Below are 23,346 nucleotides of genomic sequence, written 5' to 3'. Positions count from 1 at the left end.
TATGCTCCACCATCCCATCCTTATTCTTGTCTTGCCCATTTCTCTGTAATTCTCTCACTCCATCTGTCCTTTACCTCTATGCCCTTCATCTTTTCCTGTCATTTTTCCATCTGTCTTTTGCTGTACTCTTTCGTCCCCCTCACTGTCCTCCTCTTCATGCGCTCACTTTTTACCCAACTTTCCCTTCACTTCTTTTCTATTTTTTTTTTTTTTACTTTCATCCATGTCTCTCATTCTTTGACTTTATTCCACTCTGTGCCCCCATCACCCTGTTTGGCTCCCAGCTCCGTTCGGGCGAGACTGCAGCAATTGTGGCCAGGGAGCTGGCAGAGCAGACCAAAGGGCTTCTGCGTCCTGGCGACGTGCCATCCACTGTGCGGGCCATGGCACAACTGGTCGAGCTGCTGGACGTCCAGCTCAGGAACCTCACACCCGGGGGCAAGGACAGCGCAGCCCGCAGCCTCACCAAGGTACTGCCTCAAGAAACCCTCGCGTTGGGCGGTCAATGCACTGGTAGTGATTGAGTGAGATAAAGCATTTTCTTGCAGGCACTGCTAAGCGGAGAGATGCACGGTAATGAAAGAATATTAAGCAAAAGAGGGATGAGGGAGAAAGAAGGGAACGTATCGAGTAACTCAAGTTAACAGTGAGATGAATAGCGTTAGAGGTTCGTGGTTTTGTCTTACACTCAATCTTAAAGGGGTTGGAAAAGTCTCTGAGTGCAGAGTTTGATGAAGAACCATACATAACGTTGTAGATTTCCAAATGATAAATAGTTCCTTTTTAGACGTTATTTGATCCTCTTCTGAGAGTTTTCCTAGAAAAATTGGCTCCACCTTATGGGTGATAAATAACTGCTTTTAGTATTTGGCAACATGTGTCAGATCAGGGCCCGGGATTTAATAAAACCCTGCTTCGCCATTAGGAGTTATTCTCATTAAAACATACAGTATTTGAGATAAAAACAGGCTTGGGACACAATTTACGTCATAGCTCATTGTTTAGTGAACTTCAGCCTTTGAGTTATGAAAATGCTGTTGACAAGCGGCCTTGAGTGCTCACGTCTGGATTACATTAATGGAAACTCAATCCTGAGTATGGACGGATCCGTTTTACTAATCCGGTAGACAAGGAGAGAATTGAGTTTTGTACTTTGTTCATGTAGGCATTCAATTAAAATGAGTTAAATCATTGGGAATTGCTGACTGGCTGGCTTGGCTAGCTAATTGACCGACTGACTGGATGGAGGACTGTTTTCTTGATTGTCTCTGCTAAGGTCAACAGTGATGGGCGGTGTTTAGCAGCCAGACTGACAGCCACTGCCACCTTTTATACAGTCACTGGCTATTTTTTCTTCCTAGTTTTAGTTTCTAAGTCACAAGGCCCATTTTATTCAGTAGGGTCTGCCATTTTTCATTTTACTTACACACCCTTCACATTTCCACTGCTCCCTCTTAGTAATTCACAACACATGTGAAGTGAATACATACCGGGGACATGTGTTAGTGGAATCAATTAATCTGTGTTTTGCTGTTGACCAAATGGCCTGTTAAAAAGGTTAAATTTGCAGAAAGGAAGTCCTCAATAGAAGAGGAAGAGCAATCCTCGTTTTCAATAATGGCCCAATTATGTATACCTAATTGAGTAATATGCCGGCTTATTATGCTAATTTTTGAAAGGAAATCGAATATGACCAATCATGCACGAGTGGCGTGGTAATTAATGCCATCAATTAACTTGACAGTAGTTGCAGAGAATGGATAGGAAAAGGAATGGAGTAACAAATAATTATAAACACCACCTGGAAGATAAAAGGGAAGGGAATAGACAACAGTTATGGGAGTGTGAATGAAAAATAGGGGGTCAGTGAGAAGAAAAACAATTTATACCAAAGTCTTTTTGTTCAATGTTTATAAAGTGTGTGTGAGACTGCCTTTGTGCACGCGAGTGAGAGTGTGTGTGTGTTTGTGTGTGTGTGTGTGTGTGTGTGTGTGTGTGTGTGCGTGTGTGTGTGTGTGACTGAGAGGTGTTGTATCACTAACAGCTGAATTGTTTGAATTTACAGCTTCAGAAGAGAGAAAGGTCCTGCAGGTTTTTCACACAGGTATTTCCACTTCCTGGTATCGTTGATTACTTTGTCACAGCATAGACCCACATGTTGTGTTTTTTCTTCACACTCAGCATGTAATTTGCAAAGAGAGCTTGTGTAGGTGTGATCACTGATGCACATTACAATGCTCTCTAGAATTCAAATTCTATGCTGCAGCAGTTGTCTTATAATTTGCATCCCAACCCTTTGAGGAGGATGATCTATCGATCTATCCTGATCCTGAACCACAGCGGGCATCAGAATCACTTGTAACGGGTGTCCCCTCCCAAACGTTTGAGTCTCCTCAAAGGGTTCAGATTCGTTTTTGTTTTTAATTTCACTCACTTTTTTTTTGCATTTGGAATCAATAGTAGTGAATCGAGGCCATGATCAATATCAATAATAGCTCATCTGTTTTACAGTTCTGTCTGCAGAATTGTAAACAGGCCTGCCTGGAACCAAGTGACTCGCTATCCATCTCCATTCAATGCAGTGTCCGCTCTGCTGCTGTATCAGAGAGGATAACTGAGTATGATGGATACTCGGTTGCAAATTGCTTGGTCACAGCCTCAGTGCCTTAAAAATAATACCAACTTGCATCTGTGGCTCAGTGTTAATTTATTTTTCTGTCGTGTTGCTCTGCTTTTATTGATGTATGTTCTTGTTTACGCCATGGGCTCACCCCATGAACGGAAAATCCAATCATTTAGACATGTTTTTGGTCAGCTAAAATCACTATTCACAACATCAAAAGACTCCACCTTCCTCATCCACGTGCTGTAGATAGACTGCAGAGTCTCTCTTTTTCTCTCTCTGCATCCTCCCGACACACACACACACACACACACACACACACACACACACACACACACACACACACACACATGCACCCTTGATGGGCTAGCTCTTTTTCTCCTGATACAGGCTTTTTCCCCGCACTCTCCCCTGAAAAGTCTTAACGTCAGCACCAGTCAGCAAAGTCACATCATAGAACATGGCTTAGGACTATATGCAAGCTGACAAACACACACACCAACACACACTATCACACATGCAAACCACAAATGTATAAATATATTTTTAACAATGATCTCTTGCCCTCACATCAAATCAGTTGGATATTTTAATCCAATAAGTGCTGAATTCTAAAGTGTGGCTGCTTTCAGACAGCCTGTTACAGGTTAAAATCAAAACGTTACACCACACACCTTGGGTACAGCAGGGGCTGGGAGTGATCGATTATATAATTAGCCTTAGTAATGTGAAACAAAATTATACCAACAGTCCCTTACTCTGCCAGATAGAAATGTGCGTGATTAGGGATGTGGTGTGGTGCTGCCCTCTCCTCGTTAATTATCTACAGCACTAATTGCCAAGTGAGGAGAGTGGGCAGGAGGTTTGGGTTCTTAATAGAGACAAAAAATAATTGAATTCTCTCTTTCCTTCTCTCTCTCTGTCTTTCTCTCTCTCCCTCTCACGCTACATCTTTCCTCATCTCACCCTTCGTTTGGGGAACTGGAGACTTATTTCATGTATACTAAATTGGCAATTTATTCATGATGAAGTTGGTGGTGTGTAGAGGCTTTCATTCTGTATGGTGGATTGATGGAGGGAGGTAGAGTCTGCAAGGTAGACTGAGAACAAGACAGGGGGAGGTGGGAGGGGGGGGGTAGAAATTAAACAGAGAAAGAGAAGAGAGTCACAGAAACAGAAATGGAATGTGAAAGAAAGAGAAAACAACAATAAAGGGGGCAGTGAGGAGACAGCAATGTTCAATGACAATGTCTAATTTGCCCTCTATTTATGGATGGCGGGTCAGAACATGTTGTGAATTTTAAGCCTGATTTAGCAGCAAACTCATCCTGTCAGGGAAGACAAACTCAAACAACCACTGACAGATAGGCCTGCTTCTCTGATGAAAACATTTCCAAAACATGCACTTTCTTAGAGCTCAGCCATGTGCTAAAAAGAAAAGAAAAAATCTACTGTTTCCTCAACTCTTCCCTTTTCCATACTTCTCAAATCCCAACTTTGTCATTTTACAAAGTATGTCTTACTGTGTGTGGGTGTACACATACTGTACGTTCATGTGCATGTGCCCATGCTCCACTTGTGTAACTGGGAGAAGAAGCCCAGCTCTAGTCTGTCTTGCCGGCACTGTTTACGCTGAATTACCCCAACGCTTCAAAGCATTTCACTTCTGCCCCATTTACTGGCATGTGTACGTGTGTGTGTGTGCGTGCCTGCATGCTGTGGGTATGTGCACACAAATGCGAGTGCCTAACCGGTAATACATAGTCACAGACACACGCAAAAACGACACCCTTATCTGTCGCTGCAGAGTCTCTTCCCTCTTTGAAGACCTCTAAAAAACATGTCTCAATTTTTAGCCCTCAAGCCCCCCCCCCCCCCACACACACACAGTTTCTGATGTGGGTATGTCTGGACCTCAAGGAAATCACACCCCTTCTTCTCCCTACCTATCTCTCTCCTCTACAGATCCAATCTCTACGCCAGCATATTAAATTTCAATGAAAAAATTATATGAAATTGAAAATGCAAGATAATCAAAAGTTCAATAAAAAGCAATGAAAAGTTTAATGGGAGTAGAAAAGGAGGGTTATCTGAAACACATCAAAGTGAGCGTTTGGGAGCAGCACCACCAGCGTGAGCAAACAGAAAGCAGTGCCACTGCTGTTATATCTGCCGTGCCACAGAGCATCCTCTCCTCCGTCTCTCTCTTTCTCTCGCTCTGTTGCCTGGACTGCTACTGTACAGCAAGTGGAGCAGAATGATGCACTGCAATGCCTCTCCCAGCCCTTTGTGCACACCCTCAAACACACACACACACACACACACACACACACACACACACACACTTACACACACATTGAATGCCAACACAAATTCAAGCAAACATGCAACCCATACACAATGCAAACACCCATACTTGCACATAAAAAAATTGCTCCAACATTGTATCTGGTATGTATATGTCACTGCATGTGGACTCATTCATGCACACACAGCAGTGAGACCACAGAGACTCCAGTATTTCCACAATACAAGCAGTTAACAGAACATTCTGGTTGTATACAACGTGGGTCCTATTATTATAGTTTGGGCAATAATTCCTATCAGTCACAATTGTACTTATCAAAGAAATCACAGAGATTAGGGTAAGCAACAAACTGGCTAATGTCCAACAGGACAAAAAGCATGAGCAGTCAGACAACCATATGGGTTTTGAACGGTATAGACTAGACAAAGCTATTTGGAGGAGATTGCAAAGGCAAATTGTAAAATAATTAGAATATTAACTGCTCGGTACCAGACATTCATCACACTTCATACTATTTTAGATTTTTATTTTGTATACTGTGTGCGCTAGCAAACGAACACAGCTCCAACGGGAGTGTGTCCATGCCAGCAGCCCATGGCATTGGCTCATAATTTGGCTCAGCATCTTTGGCGGACAGGCCCACAGCGTCTTAGAGCAGTTATTTTTTCATGATTCTTGACACCTAATTTTATATGATTTTGTTTTTTATTGAATCAAGTTTGCCTGGTGGGGTGGGTCCTGTGGTTTAACGGGCTCAAAACATTTTTGCTTTACCAGGACTACCAGTTTTTCTGTGTAATGTGGGATTATTATCAACGTTTACTGCATTTACACCGTTAAGAGTACTACAAAATTTTACTCAAGTAAAAGTACTGTTACTTTAAAGACTGTTAGAATACTCTGCATTGTATTATGAAAAGGGAAAGGGTATTGAGGGAGCATGACGCAAAAATGTGGTCCTATGTGATGATGATGGACCTATAAAATCAGATTTAGGCTACACAATGCATGTCAACATATAACCTACACATCAAACCACAGAGTCCAAACCAACAATGGTTTCCTATAGAGGGCACTCTGCACCCTGTACTGTACAGAGACTACAACTGTTATCAACAGGCTAATGAATTTCAATTAGAGATTGGCGATATGGAGAAAATCAAATATCACAATATTTTTTACCTAATACCTCGATATAGATACTGTAACAGTATTGTAGTGTTTACTACCGGTTATTTCACAAATTATTTACACAATGAGATTTGTGATAAATAATCAATGGTCATGTGGATATAAAGACTAAGTGGGTAAACACAAATAATAGAACACTTCTGCTAAACAATCTGCTCTATTCAGAAAATGATATCAATTTAATGCAGCCTTTAACACCAGGAAATGACATAGCCTATTACAATATTAAGATGTCCAAAATCTAAGAAGATATCTAGTCTCATATCACGATATCGATATATATTAATACATTTCCCAACGCTAATTTTAATAACCACCCACTTTTTATAGAATCAGCAGCAGAATAAAACATCACCAAAGCAGACAACATAGATGCAAACCATTAAATACAGCACAGCCACTGCAGCCGCGAACACACATCATTTATTAAAGCCAAAACAGAAAGTGAGATGCAGAGGGTTTACACTGAGTAGCGCACACGCACTCACGCAAAAGCTACGACATCCTCCTCTGGAGAAATACAACCATCACAGTAAGTTCGTTGTACTCACCTGTCTGAACGTCAGGTCCTCCTCAATCTACCAGCGTCCATTCAGGCTCTCTGTTGAGCTAGCTGGGGATCGCAGTCACCGTGACAGGGATTGACAATCCCAAACAGCAGAAAAGCTTCACAGACCTCAATGGAGGTAGACGTTCAATGTAGAAATCCTCATCGCTGGAGGATCCACTATGGATTTCTGCCATATTACACTTCTTTAACTGTCTATGATAATACATTTATGATTTCATCGTTTAGCATGCTATCCAGACCTAGCATGCACCTGTGGGTGTGTTCGTTTTGGGTCATTTAGCGTGGTGGGCGGGTGGTGCACTATCACTAAACCCGTGATTCATTAGAGTAGGGTGCGTATTTTAAGTTTTGAGGATCTTGTACATGCTGTCTCAGCTAGTGGTTAGCCGAATTAGCTGTTAGCTAAACTAAGGTTAGCTTTCCGGTGGAGGCGGACAGACTTTCTTTAACTTTCTATGGGAACAGATCGTGCAGTGTCGTAAATCTGCGTTCATCATGATTTCATCAGTGCATGCGCAAACATCTTGCACATGCGCAGAATGGATCGTGCAGGCAGGACGGATCGTGTACCGACAATTACCTTTCTTCAACTGTCTATGGTCACTACCCGATGTGAGTTGCACATGCTCAGATTTAAACTCTTTACAGCATGACTTGTCATACTTAAATTTGTGAAATCCAAAAATAATAAACTTTTCTCATTACAAACGGTAACAGAAGATGGAAATCAAACACCGTTCAACTGACAGCCTTTGTTGTCTTTAATTCCTAACTTGTAGCCAGAGTGAACGAACTTTGTGAAGTAGGTCCATTTTTACTGTATTATTAACATTACAGAAGCCTCTTGTTAGCATCTTGTAGGCTACTTGTCGCAAAGTGACGCATCTGCGACTCACATTTGCACTTGACTCACATCGGGTAGTGACAGAGATACAACATTTTTACCTGGCACAATAATGATAACCTTAACATTTGATGCCTTATTTCTTTTTATAGGCTACTGTTCAAAAAATGCTATAGGCCCAGTCCTAAAGCGGAATAGATCATATTGGCTTGTTTTAGGCCTTCAAATGACTATTTGAATGTTCCATTAATCTGTTGGTTTTTTATTTGCATATAAAATATCATAAAGAAGCGTATGAAATGACAAGTATATTCAAAAACCTAAAGATATGCCATACAACGATGCCAAACAGCAGCTAAGTGACCGTCTAAAACGATTAAACATTCTGATACTGTTGACAATACATGTTCTGTCTACTGTAGGGCTACAACTAATGAGTATTTCCATTATTGATTACCTGTTCAGTCAATGCAATGTCAGAGGAAAAAGCAGAAAAGAAAGCACATTTTATAGCCGGAACCAGACAAAGATTGGTGTTTTTGCTTTAAAATGACTCAAATGATAAGGTCAATGGATTATCAATAATGGTAAAAACTACAAAAATACAACTCAAGTTGTAATGAGCCAAGGTTTTCTTTTAAAGGTGTATCGAAGCTGTCTGTCTGTCTCAGTCTAGGAAATGATGGAGAAAGAAACAGAGTTGGTGGTGCAGGCTATGCGTATGTGTGTGCTACCTATCCACTCCTGCTTATTTTGGTTGCTCTCTGAAGCAGTGGATTAATTAGTTTTTGTTTACATGTAGCCCTCCCAAACTCATCCGATATGCATCCCAGCTAATTAGCTGGTAGCGCTGAAAGAGGACGTAATATTATTATATTTGTTTGTTGACTAAGCATCCCATTTGTGTGTGTGATATACTGTATCTACATGTGGATATCACACCCCCAAAATAAACAGGTAGGATTAGCTCTAATTCCAGAGGACAACTGCACAATTTGTAGCACATGCTATCAACACTTCTGAGTCATCATCTACAGTGTTTCTATCTAGGACGCACACACTCTTTATTTCTTGACGACAGTCTTCCCTCCACCCTCGGTTGCCTAACCCTGAGTGAAAGGGGCAGAAAGAAAGTCAAATGCTTGATGTGTGAAAACCAATAAACTGATGTCTCTCACTCTTCCTCTCTGCCCCTGCAACTCCCCACTGGACTCCCCATTTGCTTGTATAACAGCACCTGCGTTCCTTTTTTCCACTTTCCCCATCCACCCTCCTCAAGAGGGAGACGCATTGAAAGAGTGGGAGATAAGTGAAGGATAGGAGTGCGGAAACTGTGTTTTACAGTCAGAGAGTAAGAAAATAAAGAGACAGACGGGAGTGTGAGATGTGTGTGTTTGATAGCACCTGTTTTCGCTTTTACGCCTCCCTTGTTCCCAGCGGATGCCTGTCACCATGGACTCACTGGACTGTTTTATCGCTCTCCCATGGCTCTACCCTTCTACTTCTCCCCCCTCTCCACTGGTTCTCTTTTCTCTCAGTTTCTTTATCTCTCCCTGGGTCTTTTCAGGTGTGTGTGTGTGTGTCTGTGTGTGTGTGTGTGTCATGTTTGGAAATGAGGAGGTGAATTCTTAAGAGCATTAAGGAATGTTGAAGACAAAATAAGTATTTATTCATGGAAAGCAATTCATCTACGCGAGCTAACTTTTCTTCGTTTGGTAATATTTTTGGATTCAGAACCGTTGTGAACGGCTGGATATGACCCAGCAGACATTATCTGATAAAACGCTAATTTCTACTCAGACCCTCAAGCACAAGTTTTCCAACTTGAAGATAAGACTCTTCCTCAAAAAAAAAAAAAAAAAATTAAGCAGGCTTGGGGGTGTAGACACATGGTGATTGCAATCAGCTAATTAGCTTAGCTTGATTTTCAGAACATCTCTGGTGGATTTTCAATCACAACATTCTTTTTATAAAAAAACATTCTGGAGAAAAAAGGTGCTAATAAACATCAAAAAGGGTGGACTAAAATTTTGGAAATGTACTTTTTTTTCATTTAACAGCTGTGTTTTTGCCTTTGTTATGTCTGCATGGGAATGCCACATTTGCATTGCTAACATGTTTTTGTCTTCATGGTTTATCTACATGATAAATGGAAAAAAGCCACTGCATTTTCACTGTTGCATCCCACTGACTGCTGTGTTCAGTAGTTATGGCCTAGCAATGTTATTTGTACTATGAATGGATTTGCATTCATTTTCACATTAGCATCATTGACTGAAAGGTGTTAGAGTCATTGACTGAAAGGTGTTAGCATTGGCTACCTTCATGTAACCTCTGTATTTCTGCTGCTCCAGGCTATGGTGGAGACAGCGAATAATTTGCTTCAGCCACGAGCCCAGGCAGCCTGGAGAGAACTGTCCACCATCGGGCAGCTGCACTCGGCCACTTTGCTCCTCGACACCGTGGAGACGGGGGCTTTCATGTTAGCGGACAACCTCCTCAAGACGGACACTGTGCAGGAGACAACTGACAACATCCGTGAGTACATTTTTCTTTTTGGTTCCTTCCTGTCCTCCAAACTCAGTTGAACCCTGCAACTGTACAGGAGCCTTTTGAGATGCCCTCAAGCAAGGCACTTAACCTCCATTTGCTGTGGTTAAGCTACACAGTAGCCAAGCGTTGAAGGCTGCGGTTGCAATGGGTCATGTCTAAGGTGTTAATTTGTAGGAGCGCAAAGTATGGCTCGGCTGGAACAAAAGTATTTTTTGATGTTTTGTTGATTGTACCTGAATGCAATGCAACTGACGCTAGAATGTCTACAATGTGATCAGAAATGTGAGAATGGCAGAAATGTGATTCTTAGATTTTCTTTCTGATTTTCTTTTTCTGTTACAGCTTTATAATCACGTAGACCAGCTTTGGCTCCTAAAGATCTAAGAATATGATGTAATATGATAGTAAGAGGCAACGCTGACAGCATGCATTACTCAACCCGCTGCCTCAGATCTATGTTTCATAATACAAACCAGAAACAAAGTATACTATCTAGTTTAACATTGCATCAAATAATATCATCACCCTTCATCTGTGCAATTACACATACACTGGTCTATATGCTTGACATTCCTCTTACGGGATTGCTCCGGTGCCCCAGGAAACGCCGCCGGATGCATTTTCGCCGATGTCCGTTTGTGCCTCCTTTGTGTTAGAATTTCAAACTCCGAGGGATTTCTGAGGACTATGGTTAACTGCTCCTCAGATCTCTGCATGGTAAATTGAGACAGCTAGCCAGCTGTCCATTCTAAATTTTCTTTTGCACAACTATTTTGCAGCCGTGTGGAGCATTTCACAGCCCATGACAAGTCTCATTGGTTTAAATAAATGCCAATGATTCAGAGCATGTTTCTGTCCCATCCCGGAATGCCACGTGGAGTAGCCAGACCCCCTCTGGTCTAGCAAAGCGAGAATATACACAATAACACATTCTGGACATGGGAATGGACAAGAGTAGACATGAATAAAGGCAGGGCAAAATAATTCTGTTGTTTCACTGATTTGATGGTTAAGAGAAAAACATGTGTAGATCAGCTTGTAGTTTGTCTGCATGAATCTGAGCTAAACAGCGCCAGGGCAATGACTGGCTAACAAACGGCATGGTTGCATAATACATAGGTTGCAGTATTCTAGAAGGATTATTTAAGGAGAAAATTAGCGTTGACATTAAACTTAATTGATAGGTTGCCATAGACACCTTTTCTAATAAATCTTACTTTTGAACGAGATTATTAAAAAAATGTAAAATATTTTTTTAATCTATATGTCTTACTTGATAAATCACCCTGTCAAATTAATAATTTGTGTGCAAAAACACAACAGAACCAAAGCAAAAACCTGTAATGTTTAATAAACATTTAAGGAATGTCAAAGATAATCCTGTTCTCATTTATCTCAGTCTAAAATCTGAATAAAACTGTGTAAAAGTAGCTCATTTTGATTACTGAAACATCAAATTGTATATGAAAAGTGCATGATAAAGAAAAGCAAAAACAAATGGAATAAATGAAACAACATAACCATAGGAATTTGAGCTTTTGAACTTTTACTTTTACTATGACACAGCCATTTACTGGGTGGTCTGTCTGACTCAACACAATAACCTGCAACTTCAGGCCCACTGATACAGTACTCCTGAGCAAATAACTATTTTCTGCAATAATATTATTCAATTTCTACCCATGGTCCCTGGCTCCACAAGCATCCGTATAGAGGCAAAAAAATGAACTACTAACTCAAATAAAGAAAACTGTGGTTGCATTTGCCATAGATGATCAACTAGTCCATACAATAGACTAAATATACGTACAGCTTTACGTGCCTGTTCTATTATGTAGAGCAGGCTTGTAAAGTGGTTCTACATAATAGAAGAGAGGTCATGATGAAGAAGTCCAGATTGTTGTGTAAAGAGGTTATGAAGGGTCAAATCCACAGAGACCCATCCTTATCTCACAAAGGGAGAAAACAGCTGGCCTTCTAAGGCAGGGATGAATTCTTTTCCAGGGACTATAATAACTATTTGTTTATTTTTCCCGCATTTTCAGCCCCCCTACTTGTGGGCGGAATTGACAAAGCAGAACAAAGCTAGTTTTTGTGGCGTTGTGCACATCACTTTCTCCTACATCCATCTCTCCTCATCCTCTCACTGATCCTCTCATCATTAGGCCATAGAAAAGGGCGGAAACAAAAGCCCTCTTTACTTTCAATGCCTTTAGTTGAAAATATATCTGTGAGTCCTTCTTTCATCTGTACCCAGCGATTTGCACTCTCTCATGGTTCCTTGATTATCTTCCTATTTAGTCCCCTTTTGACTTGATATTTCAAAAGTTTCTCCAATTTATCACGCCATTACTGGGATTCAATAGCCTTGTATACAACCCAGTATGAGATGTAAAGTTATGAAGGAGGAGCAGGAGGACTGAGGATGATGACTAAAGAAGAAGAGTGGATGAGCATGCGGATGCATGCTTTAGGGTGATGGTGGTGGTATGATGTCAAATGATGCTCCAAGGGCTTTCATTGCTCACTTTTGCATCAGTAAGCAAAGAAATCACATCTATTTAAGTCACATGACGAGGATATAACATCCCAGCATTTTATTTTAATTGCAGACAGACAGCAGAGACAGATTCCACAACGTCAATCATATCCCTTGAGTTTGAGTAAAACAGTTCATTTGCCATCCCTTACATTTTTACACTACGTCATTTTTAACGTGTATCTCCTCCAATGCCCCCCCCCCCCCCCACTGAACGCACTACATAAATATGGTTACATAAACAGTCATCGAGATGTAGGCTACCACATGTCTGAAGGACTTAAAACAGGAAATCATCTTTTTGTAGAAAATTTTGTCTTCGCATTCCTCTCCTTTTTGTGCCGTTAATCTTTCCTCCCAGCAAATCCAGTGGGCAGATCCATCGTGATTATCTCTCCCTTTTATTCATAACCGCCTCTCATCTCTCTGTTTTTTTTTCTTCCATCCTCACTTCCCTCCATCCATTCCTCCCTCTCCACTCTCCTCATTGCACTTTTTAAGCCCCCCATTTTTTTTTTTGTCTTTCAGAGGAGAGTGAACGACAGGAATACATTATTTGAATGACACATTTTAAAGAAGCCACTGCAGCTACTGTAGGTTATATTATTTGGTTAGGTTGTTATTGTGACTATATGGCACAGTATTACGCGGACAAATAAATAGTGTTATTATAAGAACCAAAAAAGTGATTTGAAAGGATAACACAGCGGTAACAGCACGCGTGTGTGATAACAATAATGAACTAGTGTGTTTCTTAGGAGCAGGATTGTCATGACAAGGATGCTTTAATTAGATTAGACTCAGCGTGTTATGATAACCTGCCGCTGTGTGTGGGTGTGAGTGAGTGTACATGTATGTGCGAGTGTGGGTTGGTATGTTAATGTGTCTACAGCGCTTGAGTGTTTAGTTTGGCTCGTGTGCAAGGAAGGGACAATTGCATCCTCAGTGTTTCTCTTTCTATTTCTGCCAGCATTTGCATATCAGTGTCTGTGTTAATGTCTGTCTGCCTCCATTTTCTCTCTCCCAGAGCTTAGCATGTCTTGCCTTTGTGCCCTATCTTTTGTACTCTGTGAGAGAGCATAGTTTTCTTTCCGCCTATCGCCACTCTCATCCTCTCCTCTCAACGTACAGTATCTGCTCGTTTCCCGTCAATCATGCTCGTTCGGCTCCTCTGACTACCCTCTTTCTTTTTCGCCTCTCACCAGCACTTCTCCCCGACCTCCTCAACTTCCTTTCCTTCCACCCTCTTCTCCTGCTCCACCTCCTCCTCCACTCTCATTTCCATCTGTCCTTGTGTTGTTTATTTGATCAAGGAGCTGTTTTTACCATGAAAGCAGTATCTAAATCACCAAATCACTCAGACTCACAAGATAGCGATACAGCAAAGGTATAATTAGTCCTTAATTAGAAACTTTATCTAATACATTACACGGCCGTTATCAGGAATGTGCTAACGAACCTGGATGGTAAAATTAGATTCCCACAATACTAGAGAGATGCTGGATTATCTACCTTAATGTGTTGGATCGGTTGCCTGGAGACATGATTGCCTTTATTTTTTTAGCCTAAAAATCCAAGTAATTTCACTTTGATGCGTGTCCGTGTTTTTCATTTTCTTTGTTTAAATAAAGCTTGACACTGCTTCAGGATTCATGCCTGTGTTCTGCTGTGAAGCACTTAGTGAGAAAACATGGTTATCACAAGCGGTTGAAAAACAAGCCTGATGTAACATGCTGTGCTATGAGTTGACACTTTTGTGTGTGTGTTTGTGTGAATGTGTGTTCATGTGTGTGTTCCAGAGCTGGAAGTGGCCAGGCTGAGCACCGATGGGAACCTAGCAGACCTGACATTCCCCCAGTCAGAACTACATGGAAACTCCATCCAGCTGTCAGCCAGCACTCTCAAACAGCACGGCAGAAACGGTAGAAGATAAATCTCACATTCCCTCTCTTCCTCTCAGTCTCAGTATGAGGTCTACGACCCATCTCTCTCTCTCTCTCTCTCTCTCTCTCTCTCTCTCTCCCCGTCTAACCCACTCGCAAAATTGTTTTCCCACATGCAATCTCTCTCTCACATCCACTGTCTATTTCTTTCCTCATGGTTTAAGCCAACAATTATAAAGTGCACCACCTCCATGTCCCTGTGTGTCTTCTTACAGGTGAAATCAGGATGGCCTTTGTCCTGTACAGGAACTTGGGGGCCTATCTGTCCACAGAGAATGCGAGCGTAAGACTGAGCAGCGAGGCGGTTTATCCTAATTACTCTGTTATCGTCAACTCCCCGGTCATCACAGCATCCATTAACAAGGAGAGCAATAAGGTTTACCTGTCTGAGCCTGTGGTCTTCACTGTCAAACACCTGCAGGTAAGAAAGGTGCAAGGTGATGACTTCTTTTGGAAACCATAAAAATATAACTTGCTTGTGAGATAATGGGACAGAAGTAGAGGTTAAGGATCAGGTTAATGTTGTAGCCAAAGCTTGAAATACTTTATTCCTCTGTGCCACAGAAATCCACTATTATTCAAAAACTTTAGACACATAAAAGAACTGACATGTTCTTCATTAGAATTAAAATGGTCACTGTTTATTTTGATTCAGTTTCACACATACTGTACCGTTCTGCTGCTATGAATACTCACTAGAGAACCAAATGTGCGTTAATTCACAGCTGAAAATAGTTCCCAGCTAATGTGCTATTAACTCCTGCTTAAATAATGTTTGCTAAAATCTACAGTGCTCAGCTGTTTTAGAAAATTATTTAGCCTTATATTCTTTTTTTTAAAGGAAACGTGTGTTGGCTCGTTTTTTAAAGTGCTCATATTATGCTTCTTGGCTTTTTCCCTAACCTCTATTGTGTTATATATCTTGTTTGTGTTTAGGTTTACAAAGTGAAAAAGCCCAAAGTCCCCCCCAAAGGGACTTACTATCTCCGAAAACATTGTTCGCAAACTGCTCCAAACAGCTCTATTGTAGTCCAGACTTACTTCTGTGACAAACGTGCGTCACTTTGTTACACATTATAATGTTCGCCTAGCTGCTAGCATGGCACACCCTCATACTCTGCTTCTGACTGGGTAGTAGTTCTTACCAGCTACTGCGCATGTGGGACTCCCAATAAAGATGGAACAGAAGTGAGATGCCTCACTCTGTAGCTGAAACAGAGAGCTCAACACACAGGGTGAAAAGAGGAGATGCAGAAATGTCCAGTACGAAAACAAATAGTCCATCCATCCATCCATCTTCATTCGCTTATCCGGTATCGGGTCGCGGGGGCAGCAGCTCCAGTAGGGGACCCCAAACTTCCCTTTCCCGAGCCACATCAACAGCTCCAACTGGGGGATCCCGAGGCGTTCCCAGGCCAGGTTGGAGATATAATCCCTCCAACTAGTCCTGGGTCTTCCCCGAGGCCTCCTCCCTGCTGGAGGTGCCTAGAACACCTCCCTAGGGAGGGGCCCAGGAGGCATCCTTACCAGATGCCCAAACCCCCTCAACTGGCTCCTTTCGACGCAAAAAAAATGGTGTTTTTTGGAAATGAAACCATGTAAACCTATTCTGATATAACCTCTAAATACAATTATGTACCTGAAAATAAGCATAATATGAGCACTTTAAAGATTTGAATCTCAAATCTGTTTCAGTGCCACAGAAAAGCTGGGGAAGTTGAAATGTATAGAGTGATACAGCTTTGTCGGTTTTGGTAATTTCGGAATAACGGAAGCTCTATCCTTAAATAGACTCTGGACTTGATTTTATTTTGATTGCTGTGGGCTTCACTTACTAATTTTAAATTATTTGGCCTGAGCATTGAAAGTTCTAGGTTATAGTTACGTACAAAAAAGGGACTTAATGCAGCTATGTAAAACCACTGTGTCATTTATGGTCATTGTTCAGAGGTGAAAGTCTTGCAACTGACTTGCGTTTTCGCTTAACAAGACTTGACTAAACTGATGTTGACTTGCCCCAAATGACACAAGAACAGTTCTGGAATGGACAATAGTAACAAACTGAATTAGAGTATAATTCCACATTGCTTCATACTGTTTGAGTTGTGGTGCTCAATTCAACACTTTTATGTTGTGTTGCTCACTCAACCAGCAAATGGATCCAGTTGGTGATCCAGCTTGTTGGTAGCAGATAAATCCTCACTGTGCACTTGCTCATTTTGAGAATAATACACAGCTTCACCAGTTTACACAACACAAGCAGCTCCTACCTCACACAACATTCCCAGACACAGTGTTGTCGCCTCCTGCCATGTTTATTTGTTGCTGCCCTCTCGCATTCTGTCCCTTCTGTTTGTTGTTTTGTTGTAGTGTGTGCTTGACTCCCTCTGTGTTCCTTCCTCTCCATCCCCTTCTCTACCAATTCCTCCCACCATTTTCTCACTTGCTTTGGCTCTCCCAACACTTCATGTTTCTACATCCTACCTCCCCCAAGAATAAGTATCTGTTTTCTGCCTTCCTGCTCTCTCACCCCTCCTCTTCTCTGCCACCCCCCCTCTCTCTCTTTCAATTTCTTTCTCTCTGTCTCGGTTTCTCACTCTCTCCCTCTTCCCCCTCCTCCCTTGCCCCTAGCATTCGGAAGAGAACTTCAATCCCAACTGTTCATTCTGGAGCTACTCCAAGCGAACCATGACGGGATTCTGGTCTACCCAGGACTGTCGTCTGCTGGCCACCAATCGCACACACACCACCTGCTCCTGCACACACCTTACCAGCTTTGCAGTGCTCATGGCCCACGTGGAGGTGAAGGTAGGCATTTATTCTGCAGTGCCCGCCAGGTGGGGATGGGCAAGATCAAAGGGTCAGTTGTTCATCATATGATTAGCAGTGGCCGGCAAGGCTGGTCAACAGATTCTAAAAAGGGAGGGAGGGGAGAAAGAGACGGTGACCACAACATCTGGAAAATAGATTGGACCTCTCCAGACTCCACTGAGAACTGAGTAATCATTCTTGGCAGGAGAAATTTAGCAATTGGTTCGTCAAGCCATCTGATGACATTGGGTTGACAAAAAATATGCATGTCAAACATTCAGTCTATTTTGGAGTTCTCAAAACCAAAACAGATGCATTTTAATCAACCATAGAAACCTACAGCGGAGACACAAGCTATAGGTCCTATTTTAATGTAAAAATGATATTTGACTGATCAGAAAGTGAAAGTGGCTTGTTTATTTTGTTATCTGTGAGCCACTGTGGGCGTGCTGGACACAAACCTTATTGTCCCGCTGTGTGTGGGATAAGTACTTTTTGTCTCCCTCTTTTGTTACGCTAAAACCAAGTTCCTTTTCACAAATCGGCTCTTGTAACTCTGGATATTGTGGGACACCCAATCTCTCCCTCTGGGCCAGAGGATGTGTGTTACTTCTAAAGGGGTCATGGTCAGAGCTAGCTTGGCAGCCATTTGTGAACACAGTGTGAGGGTTTGAGCAGTAGATCCATCACAGCAGTGCTATGTTGAACATTGCTCTGCCTGCCAGGTTGCAGGACACTGATGGATAGAGGCAGCACACCTGTGCAACGCAGCGTAACGCTGTGGCCCTGAACGCTCAGCGACACACAGCCAGGCTCACATCAGTTGTGGGATGGTTAGGGGGATATGTGTCTGTCAGCACAGTATGCTTCCTGTTTCAACCATATGACTTATTTATTTTTCTAGCGAACGGAAGCAAAACTTAGCTAAATGTTGTCGCTGTTAATACATTTTTATTAAGTAACCCACTCAAGCTTGTCTCTCACTTTTCTTGCAATTTCCACAGAAAGCAGACAGCATGCATGACCTGCTCCTGGATGTCATCACATGGGTGGGGATCCTGTTGTCGCTGGTTTGCCTGCTTATCTGCATCTTCACCTTTTGCTTCTTCCGCGGGCTGCAGAGTGACCGCAACACCATCCACAAAAACCTCTGCATCAGCCTCTTCATCGCTGAGTCACTGTTTCTGGTGGGCATCAACAGGGCCGATCAACCGGTAAGAAGGGCTTTTTCTTTAAATTCATATCTGTGTGTGTGTTATACAGCGTATTCTCGTGCATATTTGACAAGAAGCTATGGACAGTCTATTATTATTAGAATAGATGAAATGGATAAATAAAAAACATATTTTGCACACAGGCTACATTTCAAAATGTTTTATTCATGCTGTGTTGGCATAACTGCCACTGACCAATATCACTGATCATACTGCATTATTGGCAGAGTAAATTGTGAAATATTTACTAACTTGCTGTCAGGTGTTTAACACATTGCAGCTATGTACATGAAGAAGAAACACCAGATTTGTTACAGAGTGCTCCCGGAATAAATTTAAACACACAAATTTCTCTGAGTGGCTGCTAAACTAACCATATATTTGTATTTGAGCCTGGATTATTCTTTTTTTTTTTTCTCGTAAAATGTAAAAGGAAAATAACAGCCAAAACAAGGTTTACTGCCATTGTTGAGCACATGCTCAGTTTTCCATGACATCATTACCATACGCTGCGTTAGAACCTTTTTCAGATTAGATCGTTTTACAGTTTGCTGCTCATTCAGAAAGGATTGCCAACAAAGGCTGAAAAGGAAACATTGCTTTATAGGCCACAGATTGTTTTATGACAAATTAACTTAAATATAATAAAATGTAGGGGACTAAAAGCCTAATTTACCCATTCCTTAGTCTGTTCTTAGTTGCTGCCGGATTGATCTACAATGCAGAGTGTTTATTACACAGACTTTCTTATTGTCTAGATAATGTATTAAGGCTTATGTACTTTGCTTTGTTTTAGCTTAGCTGATGTTTATGCAGTGTTTTAGTCTTCTGTTGGTTTGATAGTCATTTCCCCCCTCAGGCTACAAAAGCTGCCTGGTAATCCTGTTGGTTGTGAGGGGGATGTTTGTAAAATTAGTTTGTAGGAATACAACTTTCACAAACAGAGCCCATATGATGCAGGATACTGAATATTGGCTCAACCTGCATTTGGCTGTTCATTGTAGAGTACTGCCTTAGTCTTATAAAAGGTTGATGCTATGCAATGAATCATTTTCAAATATATCTGAGATTGAGAAGAGCAGAATTTTATGTTTTTTTTGTGTCTGCGATATTGATGCTGCCGATCCAGTTTGTAATATACAGTGGTTTAAAGTGCCGTATAGTAATACATTTATCGAAATTCCCTGATAAACACTGATATTTACTATATACAGTGCTGTGTTGTAAAAGGCTCATTAGCCTACCCAGTCCAGGTCCAAAAAATCTATGTTGACATTCAGGCCGACTCCAGGGTTTATTCTGGGTCACTGTGTCAGTCTGCACTGACTGTGTGTCATCGTGTGCACCCGAATGTCAAGTAAGTAATACAATGATCCTTATTCTAACAACGGTTCATGATTGTAGTATGCTCTACATCTATGTAAACATAGCAGTTATGAGGGCCTTTGCTAATATTAGTGATGTTTCTTTTAAGAGTTTTACAGACTAAAGTAGACTCAATTGGATTCTATCAGTGGGACCCGTCTCTGTGGCCACTGAGGCTTGTGCGAAAAGGGCTAAATAACTTAGTTATAACCGAAATGCCCATTTTCAATTTTTTATTTCCACTACCCAAACCTTACCAGATTGGGACTTTCTATTACGGTTAATGATCCATGACCTCTCAGCTCAGCTTTTGCAACTCAAGACAGCAGAAGAGGAGGAACAATAACAAAATCTAAAGCTGTGTGGAAAAAGGACCAACAGATATCAAGCCTAATGATGCACAGTGAAGTTTTTTGGCTTGACCATCAGGATCCACATGCTCTGCATTCCGGTCACAGGCCATGTTGTATAATTCATATGGTCCGCATTCAATACGGCAATCATGGATTAGGAGTTATAACCTCCCTTGGATGCAAGCACTTACATAAAAATCGTACTGGTCAGATTCAGAAATCAGACATTCTCCTTTAATTCCTCTAGGCAAAGTCACCCTAGGGTCATTAACATATACTGTAGGAAACCATGATGTGTGCATACTTTACTATGTGTGTGAACAATGCCGTTTTGGACATTGTTAACGTCTTAGTGCTAGGTAGCCTTTGTTAACTTTGTGAGCTGTTTGAATCATTATGGAGAGTATGTCCGTTGGGGAGGAAGTGCGTAATCATCTCCATAGTATTCAAGAAGCCTTAGAGCAGCTTCAGGCCTTTGTATTCTACTGAGGATTAATTGAGAAAAACATGATTTACTTGTTTTTTCATTGAGGTTTGTCTATTTCTATTTGTCTCTATATGTTTGTGTGTGATCATGTTGCTTGGTATGTACGCCTGCTTCCATATTTGTGTGTGCCGTTAATTACTGGTGACTATTTGTGACCTCCATTAACATCTTCAGCGTCACTTAGCTCGCAGCTAGTTAAGCCAGTAATTCCAGCTGGAAAACTAAATGACTTTGCATAAGCAGACACTTTTTTACCTGTGTGTGTGTGTGTCTGTGTGTGTCTGTGTGTAAGCTACACTGTGTGATCATTAGAAATGGAAATGAGTGACTCCCTCGCCCCCTAAACTCATTGTCTCTCAGACATTAGGTAATTGTCTCTCGCTGCAAACCCCTCCATTATAAAAGTCTGTCTGTTAGCTCTCCAATTCAGTGATTTAGGAGTGACTCTTTAGATTAGAACATTGCCATGAACGTGACGGGCTAGATCTCACTGCTCATTCTTTCCTCTCCTTCTTTTCTCAAGCACCACCAATAATCTTTCCATCCCGTTGCCTAAATTGTTCATGCGGTTTTAGGTTTGATACCCTCTCTTTCATTTTCCTCCTGCTCATCCTTTGCTGCTCTGTGTTTCCTTTTTTTTACATTCAGGAGACTCTCTCAAAAGTACTTTATCATGTGCTTCTCTAACTCCTTCACATCCCTTTCATCCGTCACTTTTCTACGGCTACTAACAGTGTGATTTAAAATGACACACAAACTCACTTACGTATAACCTCTGTTGTTGGTACATGTGATTTCCAATATTATACTTTTTTATTTGATGTTGGATAATGACCATTTCACAAGAAACTACATTAAGAACTTATACACTATTTTGATTATGTAGTTTCCTCAAAACATACATTTCAGCTCTAATAATGGCATAAAGTCCCAACTATTCAGCAAACTGATGTTGCTGCTGGCTTTTTCCAAAGATTTGTCAAATTGTATGCATGCTCTGTCTCTTTCATACTGAGCTGCTGAGTCATTTAGTTGATCGTTGGCATTGACAAAAATCATATTGTATTTTCAAAGTGTTCACCCTCCTCACAACCCACCCACCCTTTCTCTCTCAGCCCTATTTGAAAGCGCTTTGCTTCTCCTGTTTGATATGTGGACAATCAGCAGAGGCTGCAGCACCAACTTGTCACTTCTATTTTCTCATTTATCTTCTTGTGTGACTTGTAGATGTGGAGTAACGTGTGAAAGAGGCTTAACAAATTTTGCCATCTTAAAGTGATTTTGAGTCAGTCTGTCGCCTGTAGTTGCTGTTATAGTATACTATGATTGTGAGTTCCCTTTCTGTGGTTCTCTCCCTTTCCTTTCTATTCCAGTATTGCCAGATGAATTTTTAATCCCTCACATTTACGTCCTTATGTGAATTTGATAAATAATGACTTTCTAAGTCTGACTCATGCCCTTATTGCCTGCACTGTTTGTGGCTTTTTTCCACTTCCTTTCTTGTATGTGGTGTTACTGTATTCTTAAATCCTCTCCATCTTTCTTTCCATCACCAGATTGCCTGTGCAGTCTTCGCAGCCTTGCTCCATTTTTTCTTCTTGGCAGCCTTCACCTGGATGTTCCTGGAAGGGGTGCAGCTCTACATAATGCTGGTGGAGGTGTTTGAGAGCGAACACTCCAGGACTAAGTACTTCTACCTGGCAGGCTATGGAGTGCCTGCTGTCATAGTGGCCGTCTCCGCTGCCGTGGACTACAGGAGCTACGGCACCGACCGAGTGTAAGGAAAGAAAGGGTGGCAAAGGGAGCAAAGGGAGCGTATCGCGAAGGAAGGATGGATGATGGGGCCAGGGAGGAAGGGAGGGAGGCTGGAGTGCCTGCTGTCATTTAGGCTGTCTCTGCCACAGTGGACTCTCCAAGCTGTGGCACTTCTGAAGAGTCAATACAGAGAGGTTGAGAAGGGAATGAGGCAGAGAAGAAGGAAGAAGGGAGGAAAGTATGGGGACAAGCATGGGAGGATGCACCACAGAGTGCCTGCATGAGCACAGCGGCGACAAAGTGTGAATATGGAAGGATTTAACGGGTGGGATGGAAGTCCACAGTGGAGCAGATTGAGAAGAAGAGGAGGGGTTTTGGTGTGAAACTGGGATAATCGAGGGATGGAGAAGGCAGTGATGGAATAGCCTGTCAGGGTGTGTACATGTCCATACTTGCTTCCACTGAAGAAAGCGTAGAGTAATGAGTGGGATTAGGACATACATTAAAAATGGTAACGTATTCATGCATGCTTGACTTGTCCAACGAAAGAGACGTGATGAATCCAAGAAAAGTCAGTCAGCATCTCATTTATACAAAATACATAATACATGCATACATACATGCATAACAGGCCACCTACAAATACACTGGTGTGAACATAATATGACTTTTACATGTGTGAACTGTCCACCCCATTTATGCTGGGACTAAAAAATGTTGACATTTTAGTGCATATGCACATTATGTGCATAATGTGTATAAATGGATATGGTGCACTAGACCTCTCCT

At 41.6% G+C, this 23,346-nt stretch overlaps 1 protein-coding gene across 13 annotated transcripts in view; it reads left to right on the top strand.

Moving 5' to 3' along the window:
- adgrl3.1 (adhesion G protein-coupled receptor L3.1) overlaps positions 1-23,346 on the top strand; it is a 114,852-nt gene that overhangs the window by 75,055 nt on the left and 16,451 nt on the right. For 9 of the 13 annotated variants that reach the window (XM_034890933.1, XM_034891012.1, XM_034891003.1 and 6 more), the window contains 8 exons: positions 285-470; positions 2,066-2,104; positions 9,892-10,075; positions 14,429-14,551; positions 14,788-14,993; positions 17,204-17,380; positions 18,388-18,597; positions 22,359-22,579. In XM_034890933.1, the coding sequence (XP_034746824.1) occupies positions 285-470; positions 2,066-2,104; positions 9,892-10,075; positions 14,429-14,551; positions 14,788-14,993; positions 17,204-17,380; positions 18,388-18,597; positions 22,359-22,579 (1,346 nt within the window). The remainder of the gene's footprint in view (positions 1-284; positions 471-2,065; positions 2,105-9,891; positions 10,076-14,428; positions 14,552-14,787; positions 14,994-17,203; positions 17,381-18,387; positions 18,598-22,358; positions 22,580-23,346) is intronic. The other 4 variants (XM_034891021.1, XM_034891031.1, XM_034890993.1 and 1 more) reach the window with 1 other exon arrangement.

Source organism: Etheostoma cragini, chromosome 2 (assembly GCF_013103735.1).
Source record: "Etheostoma cragini isolate CJK2018 chromosome 2, CSU_Ecrag_1.0, whole genome shotgun sequence".
NCBI classification, from domain to species: Eukaryota; Metazoa; Chordata; class Actinopteri; order Perciformes; family Percidae; genus Etheostoma; species Etheostoma cragini.
This window is presented reverse-complemented; position numbering and strand designations above follow the sequence as displayed.